This window comes from Corylus avellana, chromosome ca1, assembly GCF_901000735.1.
Source record: "Corylus avellana chromosome ca1, CavTom2PMs-1.0".
NCBI classification, from domain to species: domain Eukaryota; kingdom Viridiplantae; phylum Streptophyta; class Magnoliopsida; order Fagales; family Betulaceae; genus Corylus; species Corylus avellana.
The window spans coordinates 46,225,165-46,236,988 of record NC_081541.1 but is presented as its reverse complement, the minus strand read 5'-3'; the positions used below and the strand labels follow the sequence as shown (position 1 = coordinate 46,236,988).

The 11,824-nt window shown below is 35.8% G+C and overlaps 2 protein-coding genes across 11 annotated transcripts in view; both read right to left on the bottom strand.

The window, feature by feature from the left end:
• Nucleotides 1-949: 949 nt before the first annotated feature.
• LOC132176946 (putative disease resistance RPP13-like protein 1) overlaps nt 950-11,824 on the bottom strand; it is a 16,642-nt gene continuing 5,767 nt past the window's right edge. For 5 of the 10 annotated variants that reach the window (XM_059589143.1, XM_059589113.1, XM_059589121.1 and 2 more), the window contains 2 exons: nt 1,834-1,957; nt 950-1,520 (listed from right to left, as the gene is read on the bottom strand). The gene's annotated coding sequence lies outside the window, so the exon portion shown is untranslated. Of the gene's footprint in view, nt 1,521-1,833; nt 1,958-2,625; nt 2,699-2,777; nt 2,890-3,007; nt 3,096-3,200; nt 3,321-3,439; nt 3,641-3,717; nt 3,910-11,824 lie in introns of those variants that run through there. The other 5 variants (XR_009439705.1, XR_009439706.1, XR_009439702.1 and 2 more) reach the window with 5 other exon arrangements.
• LOC132173619 (putative disease resistance protein At3g14460) lies at nt 4,902-9,353 on the bottom strand. The gene is made up of 3 exons (XM_059585161.1): nt 8,977-9,353; nt 5,139-8,844; nt 4,902-4,954 (listed from the first exon to the last, which is right to left on the bottom strand). The coding sequence occupies exons 1-2, from the start codon at nt 8,990-8,992 to the stop codon at nt 5,192-5,194; spliced, it is 3,669 nt and encodes a 1,222-aa protein (XP_059441144.1). The 5' UTR covers nt 8,993-9,353; the 3' UTR covers nt 4,902-4,954; nt 5,139-5,191.

Below are 11,824 nucleotides of genomic sequence, written 5' to 3'. Positions count from 1 at the left end.
ATTCTGAGCATGTTTAGGATTACGTTAGAGAGTTTAAAAATTATTTTTAGTATCTAAAAAGTTGTGCTAAACAAAAGTTAGCATGTTTGGTAAAAAATTCCAAAAGTAATTTTTTTTTTTTTGAGTACTTTTTTTACTTTAAAAATTGCCAAAACGTATTTTTGGCAAAATCTTAAAAATAAAGCTTTTGTCAAAAAACGTTTTTTTGACTTAAAAACTATATTTTTCAAACTTAATCCCAAACAGGCTCTCAGTAGTTATTCTGACGTTTCGGGGTAGTGGTTGCAAGGGGCATTAATCTATATACCGCCCTAATTAAACTGACATATGTCTTTAGAGCATAAAATGTTTCACATGCATTTTTAATGAAGCATGCCAGTTTAGTATTTGTCCTATTGAGTTTGTAAATTTTTTTTTTTTTTTTTTGTAATAAACATGGATTCCGAGGATGCTCCTAGGCATCTCAAATGGTCCCATGTCTTTAAAGAAACCTAATCTTAAAAGAAAGAAAAAAAAAAAAAAAAACAAAAACAAAAAAGAACAAATACCAAAACATAAGAATGACATTGAAATGCTACTCGTCTTAATGAATCATGGTATATTACTCAAATTTTTGCTTTTCATATTAAAGATTGTCAGGGGTGAACACTAATTTTAGATGCTCAACAAAATTAATTTACTCCTCTCTGTACAAATTAAATAGTCATAGTAGCATGATAATAATAATAAAGCAACCCACAAGCAAGACACCAAGGTTTTTACGTGGAAAATCCTCCAATGCGAAGGTAAAAACCACATGATCTAATCCAGTTAAATCTTCCACTATCAACAATAATGAGTTTACAATTGTCTTTTCTAGAGAAATATCTAGAGGTTATCACTACATCAAGAATACATACATTCTTGGATTAAACATAAATTCATCACCTAAAGTGAATTCCAACAAGAATAAAGAAAGATCTCACCAAGTAAGTATTAGCAACCAAGCAACTGGAGAAGAATTCCAATGATCGACACCAGTCAATTTGTAGCACTCGTCCTCGGGAACAACATACTAAAATTTTATCAAGATTGGCCCACAAAAATCACAAGGGTGGCCTAATGCAATGTCCCCAAAAAATGACACAATAGAAAACAACTTGAAGCACCTCATTAAGACACTTTGAACACTCAAAATTGAAACCATCTAGGAATTGAAACAATGCCCTGAGAAATATCTCCATTGCAACTTCTAAAAATAACATCTCAAGTGAAAGGCAGTCAAGCTATTATGAAGAACCAATCTCTTCATTCTCTTGCAAGCAATCTTGAGAAGCATGCCTGTGCACATCATAGAAAGGATCATCGCTCCAAGAAGTTCTCAATCCAGCACTCAGATACTATAACAAATACGGTGCCATCTTTAATTCAATCTCACATTTAGCATTGTCTTCATCATTTTGCTTTCCATGTTACCGGAGAGAGATTCTGGAGATTGCCGAGCAACTCTTTATCCCATGATGAGAGCATTGAAACACATTCTGTTGAGAAAAAAACAAAAAAAAAAAAAGAAAGGAAAATTTGGTAAGAGTGAAGAAAACATCTGAAAGTGCTCAGCTCATCAGGTTTCAAAATATTCATTTTTAAACCCATTGGGGAAGAATCATGGAGCATCATAACATCTAACCAAATTTTTGCTGTCTACTGAGGAGAAAGGAGCTTGTCTAAGGTTTTTGGTGCATAACTAACTTTTTGTAATTCCACAATCAAAGAAGAACAACATTTTTAAGAAGAGTTTTCAGATACAACTGTCATTCTTTAGAAAAATAGTTTCAGAGGGTTTCGATTTCACACCTGAACTCTTCAAGAGACTCAGTACTAGTGAGTAAGAAGCCAACACTCTTTCCTCGAGATCATTATTTCAGCCCAGGAGGAGTTCCAAGAATAAAGGGCCTTGCAATAGGTTGATTGGGAAATTCTGGATATAAGAGAGAGAGGAAAAAGAAGTCATAAAACTCATATCTAACATGGATTATTTATAGTTTGTGACAGGTAAAATCTTAAAACTAAGATATGTGCAAAATTATGGTTAGAATTTTATAATCAAACAGCATCAACATGTTATATGCTAGAAATTTCTCAAATGACAAGCTAGAAAAGCTTTAGAAATGATATACAGATGCTAGGTAAATGAAGTTTGATTCAGAAGATTTATAAGTGAACTAATTCTAGCTCTAAGGGTGTGAAGCTAATTGATTCATGTAAAACTTGGGCAGTAGATAAATACAGTAGAAAAATAAACATATTTTAGAGTTAATGCGAAGTTCTATATACCAAACACCAAGTAAAAATTAATAGTACTAGATGAATCCTGTAACACAGTACCAAACACCACGGCAAGAACACTAGTCTTTTCTATCAAATCCTAAACAAACTCCAAAAATTTTGCCTTCTGGTTAGAGAATATACATGTCTAAGATCTCTCTCCTTGCTCCGTTGTACGCTTCTCGTAGTAGAGGTAGGTGGCTGTGCCAAAGAGCACCGCCAATGTCACAAGAAGTGGACACATTTTAGTATCTCCCACACAAACTCACTTCTCTGTTTTTGAAGATGAATAGCTTTAGGCCTTGAAGAGATGGAAGTTACCTTGCATGAATAAGCCAAAGGCTTGGCTACAGGGGAGATCTTGTACATGAATAAGCTGGTGATGCCCCAATTCCTGATGCCCAGAGCGCCCCTATATTAGCTACTAGTTAAAAACATGAACATATTGATTGAGAAAGAGGATTACTACTGACCAATGCTTGTCAGCTTGTGCTCTGAGACCCAAAACTGAATTGTTTCCATCTTCTTTTTCTTCTTTTGCCACCGAGTAGAAGAATATTGAGTGGGGTGGATGTGGGTAAAAGTCTACATGATAAAGCGAGATTGTCACAAAGCAAATCCATTCCTCTCTGTGCAAACTGTTCATTGATGATGATTAAAAAGAAAAGGAATAAATAGATTGAAGAGGTCTTTAAAAACCCACTTCCTCAAGTCAGCAGTACAGTCAACCAAGTTTGGAAAGAAAGCCACAAGGGACATCTTTAGAGGTCTGGTCACGAGCTTACATATATCTACATTTACACTAACAAAAAGTAACATCCTCTATAACTCAGAACGAAGTAATTCTAACCTAGTAAGTGAAAACAATAGGAATAAACAAGCCACAGATAAATGACCTGAACAAACCAAATTCAAATTCAAAGATCTCCCCATTTCTCTCCAGGCCATTTGCACACAATCTTCAATCTCTTTGCAGCCTGAACAAACCCCAAAATGACCTGCAACTCGTCCATTTGCTTCACCACCATAAAAATGGAGTTTTTGTTACAGAGTAATGCTATCTAGTATTAAAAAGCTGCTTGAACTAACAATGTAAGTACAAGAAAAAGGGAGAAGCAACCAGTTTTGAAAGTACCTGCGACATGAAATGCCTCTGAACAACATCAACTAGTCTCTCTTTTGATGGGTTGGGGATAGCATCCACATAGCAATCCAATATGTTAGAACACAAAAAAAGTGACTCAATTAACTTACTCCTATTAGAAAAACTCACAAGGTTTAAGTGTCGCCAATATCTCAACAAAGCAGCCATCTCCAATTCGATTAAGTCAACCTTCTGCCGAAAAAATGTTTTAGTAGAGAACTAACAGTAAATAAGTTTGACAATAAACTCTAAAAACGTTTTTCACCTACCAAAAACATTGTACAACTCAAAATGGAAGAATCAGGATTGAGCATGTGCAATGTTCATTGAATTGATTTCTAAATTCAAAATGTCAGCAAACATCAGTTGCCCTTAAGCCAGTCCGACACAAATGAAGAGGGAGCACCAATTGAGAAGAAGTGAGTAGGCTCAGTTGACCATCTGCAACCGAATCCATGAGCACACAACTACACAAGTGGAGTTTGTATTTCATTCTAGATTACCTGCTGCAAAGGCAAACACCACTCAAAATCCAACCGATTTGGAATCTTCAGGGCTTTTAATTCAATTTTTTTTTTTTTTTTTTTCGATGGATTAAATTAGACATCTGGCATCAAATTAAAACAGAATTATTAAACAAAAATAATGAAAGAATAAAAAATTTGGCCAAGCACTCTATCCTCAACAAAGAGAAATATTAGCTGGTTGAATAGAGAAAATACCTGACTAAACAAATTGTCTTCAGTAAAGAGACACTGCCCAATAAATACACCTGAACCACCAATCTGAACAGATGCAGCAGAGAAGTTTGCCACCAAAGCAAAAAGACATCCCAACAGAACGTTTACACCATAGCAAAAAGACATCCCAATTGAACTACTCTTATACCAGTTTGTACCAGCACAATTAACAAGGCCCATTGGAAGACGTCATATTAATTAATGACGAGAATGGAACCCATTGACAAGAAGATACGAAAACAACCCCCAGGAGCGGTTGACCATCTGCAGCAAAGCCATGAGCACACAAGTAAAGATTGTATTTCACTCCGGATTACCTGCTCAAAACCCAATTGATATGAGATCTTTTGGGCTTTTAATTCTTTTCTGATTTTGATTAGTTTAATTAGAAATTCGTGTTCAACTCAAAACATAATTATTAAAAGAAAATAAAGGAAGAATAAACAAGAGGAAAGTACCCTTACCCTTAACCCAGTTTTTTGGCGCCAAGGGAGAATATAAAAGTAACTCATGCTAGTGAACTCAAGATAGCAGAACCTGTTACCCTTAATTTACCCAGTTTGATCCGGCACAATGAACAAAGCCTACTGGAAGAGAATGACAGCGCGCAGTTGAGAAGAAGATGCAGAAAAATGTGTAGAGTTTGTATTTCATTGGGATGACTTGCTGCCCAATTAAAAGACAAAACACCACTTAGAACGAACACAACTGATTTGAACTCTTTTGGGCTTCTAATTCTTTTCTGATTTTGGATGGGTTAAAATACCTAAGAAAAATTAGACAAATGAATTCAAATCAACACAGAATTATTATACGAAAACAAAGGAAGAATGAATAAGAGGACAAAGCATTATATTTCATCAAAGGTAATAAATAGCTATGAAAAATTAAAATATAAATGGTAAAGTAAATTGATAAAATATTATTAGGTGGCTGAAAAAGGAAAGTACCTGACTATATATAAAAGTGGCTAATATGAAAGAAAGTGGAGACTCTTGCTCATCTAATAATCTATATTTTTGTTGGGGACGTGAGCAATCTTGCGCCATTCGGGTCCTTCTCTGCTTTTCAACTCTTTCGTCAACAAAGGACATTTCCATATAATTATAGTAGAAAGGGAGGCAGGCAGCCCGTCTTCTGGCATGCACTCGAGCTTAGGGCATAAGTAAATCATTAATTCTTTAAGAGCAGTGAGGTTTTGAATCCCCTTCTTCTCCAAAGATTTCAAATTTGGAAAGCCATTGATATGAAGACAGGTAAGACTGGTAGGCAGCAACCCGTCATCTGGAAAGGACTCCACATCTTCAGATTTGTAACTGATTGAAAATTCTCTAACACACGAGAGATTTTGCAAACCCCACCCCATCCGATTCGCAAAGAGTTTGTCACAATTTTGGATGGAAATTTTATTCAAATTGGAAGGCAAGCCCCCTTCAGGAAACGACTCAACTTGTGGACAATCCTTTATATACAATTTCTCAAGAGAGGGAAGAAGTATGTGCATCTTGTCGGGTAGCGACCGAAGACTCCTACAAACCCGGATTGAGAAATGTTTAAGGTTGGGGGCACGCAATCCTCCTTGTGGAAAATATGCAAAATTAGGGCAACCATCGATTCGCATACTCGAGAGGAGTAAATCATGTTCATGTTGTTCTCCAACAGTAAGAGATTCTAGATCCCCACAATCCTCGATTGACAGCTCACGAATCTTTGAGAATAATGGAAAGGACTTGAGAGAACTACAATGCTCCAATGTCAAACATTCAAGGGATGAATAGTTCACGTGCTTTGGGAGCTCTAACATCGAACAGTTTTTGATTCTAAGCTCATGTATTCCAATCGACGATTCATTTAATATAACCGTATTGCAATTTGAAAGCTTCACTTTTTGTCGAGAAGAAGTCCCAGGGAGTGAAGCCACGAGCTGGGGACAATCATAAATGGAAAGTTCGACTAAAGAAGGAAGATGGACAGGCAACTCCCCTGTTAGCTTAGGGCATCCAGAAATCCAAAGCTCTCTAAGATTAGGAAATGCTCCACCTTCGTTTTCAGCCTCAAAAGGAAACCATTCCTTCCACTCCAACATCTTCTCGAACCGTAGATATTCCAAGGCTCCAAATGGTTTCATAGAAGAAGACCCACTGCCGTAAAACTGACGGCCTATTGTAACAATTCCATTCAACCCAACAATCGAGAGGTGCAGCAGAGAGGGTAGTTGCCCAAGTGGTGGCAAGCTAGAGCAAAATTTACAGTCTTCTAGACGAAGAGATGTTATATTAGAGAATGAAGCATCCCCAACCCAGTTTGGAAAACTTGTACCACCATAGCCGTAGATGCTAAGGCTTCTCAATATTGAATGGGGCTCGAGACAATGAAGTACAATTTTATGATTTTCTGAAGCACTAGTATCAACTCTCCACTTCAATTCCAACTTCTTAAGGTACTTATCCCTCAAGATTACGTCCTTAGCATCGACTGGAAATTCAACATTTTGGAGGTCTAAAATATTAAGCGATCCCCGTAGATTTGTAAGTTTTCCTAACTCTTCAATGCCAGATCCACTATGTTTGCTGACAATAAATGTAGTTAATGTCTTAAGACATTTTAGTTTACCAAGATTTATCGGCATCTCCATTATCTCAGTTTCAGTAATATCAAGATGACTCAAATTAATGAGTTTATGCACATCTCTTGGCAAGGCAGCAAGAGCCTTACATTGTGATAAATCCAATATTTGCAAATTAATGAGTTCATGCAAATCTCTTGGCAAGGCAACAAGAGACCTACAATGTGATAAATCCAATATTTGCAAATTAATGAGTCCATGCAAATCTCTTGGCAAGGCAACAAGAGACTTACAATGTGATAAATTCAATATTTGCAAATTGCACAACTTACATATGGAATCAGGCAGCCTTTCAATCTGAGTGTTGGTAAGGTTGAAATAACGTAACTGTTTGAATTTACCAATTGCATCTAGCAACTCACTTAAGCCATACTTGTGAGATAGAATGAGTACCCGTAGGCCTAGGCATCTTATATTTTGTGAAAAAAAATAGGTTCCACCACTCCAGCATCTTATTATTGGTGGAACAAAAGATGTTCTATCACTCCAAGAATTTATTTTTATGATAGTGCGCAACCCCTTAGCTTTGTGGAAGTTCTCAAAGTTATTAATATCAAATGTTCTGGAAGAATATGAGAAATGGCGAGTCGTGCTTAGAAATTTACAAGAACTGTCATCATCTTCGCATAAAGTGAATTCTTTAGATATAAACTTTGTCAAATCACTGATAAGATCATGCATTACATATTCATCGTGCTTGGATTGTTGGAATAATGATCTTGATACAAGAGCAAGGAAGTAATCATCACCAACTTCTTTCATTGTTTTGTTTTGGAGTTGTGGCAAGAAACCTTCTGCCATCCATAAAAAGACTAATTTATCTTTTTTGAAAACATAATCCTTTGGGAATATGGAGCAATATGCAAAGCATCGCCTTAGAGGTGGCGAAAGATATTTATAACTTAATCTTAGTGCAGGGAGGATGTCTGTCGCATTAATTGGCGAATCCCATATTTCACTTCTCAATACCTTATTCCATTCATCAACATCTAATTTAGACCACAAGAGAGCCCCAATCGCCTTGATTGCTAAAGGTAGGCCATGACACTTTTTTACGATTTTTCTCCCTATTGCTTCTAGTTCTAGATATGCATGCGCATTAGAGTTACTATCGTGGAATGCGTGTTTTACAAATAATTTCCAACAATCTTCTTTGGGTAACTCCATTGTACGATGAATTGCTTTAGAGCGCATGACTCTTGCAGCCTCATAATCACGTGTTGTTACGATGACCTTACTTCCAGGTGCTCCAGATTTGAAAGAATTATTTAAGGCCTCCCATTTAGGATAACTCTCCCAAACATCGTCTAAAACAAGTAGGAATTTCTTTCCTATCAAAGCATCCTTGAGTTTAATTTGAAGTTGATTCAGATTCTTAATATCATTGAGTTCCTTTCGAAGTTCATTTCGAACCTCAACATCACCATGTGACAGAATAATTTCCTCCAAAATTGTTTTTATTATCACGAACACATCAAATGGATCTGAAACACAAACCCATACTTTTAGGTTAAAGTGCTCTATCACCTTATTATCATTATATGCTAATTGAGCAAGGGTGGTCTTGCCAATTCCTCCCATGCCGACTATGGCAACCACGCCTACTTCATTGTCACTCGCATCATTTGAGAGAAGCGAGTTAATTATCGCCTCCTTATCATACTTCCTACCACAAATATCAGATTCTTCAATCAAAGAAGTTGTGGGCAGTCTTTCTGATGTATTTCCTCCAACTCCAACGCCTTCTCTTAGGCCTAACTTCACTTTTTCTTCTACTAGAAAATCCAGTTTGTCAAGTAGCTTTTTTATCCTTTTTTCTACCTTCTTGACAAAACGAGAAGTAGAGATGGGGTTACGTACCTTACTTCCAAAGGTTCCAAGTTCAGTATCCAACTTGCGTTGCAGGGCTTTTGTAGCAATCTCGTCCAAGACGTCCTCTGCATCATAGACAGCATCTTTCAGCTCATCAAGCCACTTTTTCACATCGGTGTTTGTAAATTGCTTGTCCTCCGCATCTTCAGCCACTGCATCTACGGGCAACAATTTTATCCTCAGCTTCATTAAGAGTCCATCATCCACTTTTCGTCCCCGAAAGAAGTCAACGAATTCAGGAGACGCCATTTTTTCAAAAAACACTTGGAGGAAGGGAGAGAGAAATATGCCTGCAATCTCAGCCATGTTTTGTGCTTTTGCAAATCAAAGGAAACGAAGGATGGTGATCGTAAACAGCAGAGCAAAATGAGACTGGAATGCAAGCTATCTTACGCTTTCTACACCGATCGAAGAAGGTATATAGGAAACATGCTCATGAAAGAAAACAAAAAAATTAATGGACCCACACGGCCCTACCCACGTGTTTCTTCTTTGCAATGTTGGAGGAAATCAAAGGAAATGAAGGTGGGTGATTGACGTCAATTTAGTCGGCCAAGTTTTGTATTTATACATGTCTAAACCCAAAAATAGATGCAAACAAATTAATTTAATTGAATATGTTTTTCAAAGTTAGTTTGGTTTATTTCAATTGATTAAGATGAATTCAAGAAAGATTGAGCAGCTAGCTACTAATAGAAGAATATTGGTTGCTATATATTATCATGAGTCGGGTTTTAATATATTCTGAATTTATTGATCATATAAAATAATACATGTCAATTATCATCTTCTCGAGAATCACATGCATTGCAATCTAGAAGCCAAGTGTGAATGAATGAATGAAAGAAAGAAATATCATGAACATTCCCTTCGAAAAAAGAGAGATAGCAATGTATAAAAAGAAGATCAATAATAGCGGAATGTCCACATGAAAATATAAAGATAAAGATAAAGCAACCAAAACCGGACAAAGGAATGGGCCATCCGCAAGGACCAAGGAGTCTTCAAATCACCAAAGAGATAAACCAACTTTTGCGTAAAAAAAGAAAAAGAAAAAAAGAGGTAAAGCAACTTTTAATACGACTAAAGTTTTCCCCTTTCCCCACTTCAGTACTTATTTACAATACAAAAAGTGACTTATTGGTAGACAAGTTAACAGCTGACATATTTTCATTCAAAATGCTTGTCAAAAAATAGAAGGTGCAATGCAATCATCTCTCAAACTAAACAGAAAAAAGAAACAATGTATCAACAATTCCAAAATTCTCAAGATATGGGGAGGAGAGGAGTATACGAGAATAACAGCTTGACACATCAGCCAATTTCAGCTTATATGAGGAGGTTGCACAAAACTTATTTGGAGAGGTTGCACAAAACTCCTCTTTTGTGTCCACCATTCACAACTTGACACATCAACCAATTTCACAACAAAGAAAACAATGCATCCACAACAGATTATACACTATGAGATAAAAAAAAAAAAAAAAAATTATTATTTAAAAAAAAAAAAAAAAATTATCTCATATAGAGTATAATTTGGTGTGGTTGTGTCTTTGTTTTAAGTGTAAGCCTTGTGAAATTGGCCGATGTCTTAGCTTCTGATTGGTGCATAAAAATTACATTTTGTGCAACCTCCCCACCAAAGATGATCTCGAAGTATATATGTGAATCTTATTAAGCAGTTACCTCAACTCTTACAACTATTGGCCCAAAATCATGTAAGGTTGGGGCATACAATACTCCTCTTGTAAAAAGATACAAAATCAGGGCAAGAACAGATTATAATCTCCAAGGTGACTAAAATTATCAACAGAAAAATCACATAGGCAGTGTAATTCAATGGCCCAAAAACCGCATTTATGTGAAAGCCAATCAAGCTATTATAAACAACCAAATTGCAGTAGTTGCATATCTAGAATCCATGCTTGTGTGCATCAAACAGAGGATTATGGCTCCAAGAAGATAGCCCCTCAAGCAAAACAAGCACAACATTAGCATAAAATAGTGTAGTCGATGTTTTGAAGACAAGTTTTTCGTGGGGCAGGACAAATTTGTTATAGTATTAATTAAATGATTAAATTAACTTATTTTTATCGGCTTAAGTTTTTATGATAAATTGTAACTTAACAAAATTAAGCACAAATAATCACAACATTGTCATAAAACAGAAAAATAATAAATAGGGTGAAAACCCAAAAAAAAAAAAAATTATATGTCACTTCAACTATATATAGCTCTGTATTTTTCAGCGCAAGAGAATTTCCAGGATTAAAGAGGCTTGCAAGAGGTTAAGTGGTAATAGGAAATGTGGGAAACTTGGGATATCAGAAAAAAAGGAAAAGTAGGTCATAAAACTCACAGGATTATCTTCTTTTTTTTTTCTTTCCCTAATTTCACCAATCTCATACCTAACTAGTAGTCAAGAATAATTTTGATGGAAAACAAGAAATTTTATATTTGTTTTCTACTGTACGTGCCTATACCAAAAAAATATATGAAACCTGAGCCACTCCAATTTTATGATTTCGGATGGAATTGAACTATATATATATTGAGTATGTTTTTCAAACTTATTCCTTCTTGTGATGTTTTTAATTTTGGTTTATTTCAATTGATTAAGATAGATTGAAGAAAGATTGAGGTTAGGATTGAGCCTAGTAATTGTAATAGAAGAATATTGGTTGCTATATATTATGAGTCAGATTTTAATCTTTGAAAGGCTACTCTGCCTCTCTACATATATCACATGCAAATTAATCATTACAATCTACAAGTTAATGCCCAAAGAAAGGAGCCAAATGTGAATGAAAGAAATTTCATGGACATTACCTTTGAAAAAAGAGAGATTGCAATTTGCAAAAAGAAATGCACAGCACAACGGATATATTAATTTTCAGATCAATAATGGTGGGAGAGGCCCACGCCCACGTCGACGTGAAAATACAGAGATAAAGCAACCAATGATAATAGTAGGAAATAGTAGGACATTTGTCTTTGGAAAAGGAGAGATGACAATCTAAAAAAGAAGATCAATAATTATAGAGAGGCCCATATTCTCGTGAAAATACAGAGATAATATAAAGCAACCAAAACCGGACAAGGGAATGGGCCATCGGCAAGGAATCTTCAAATCACCAA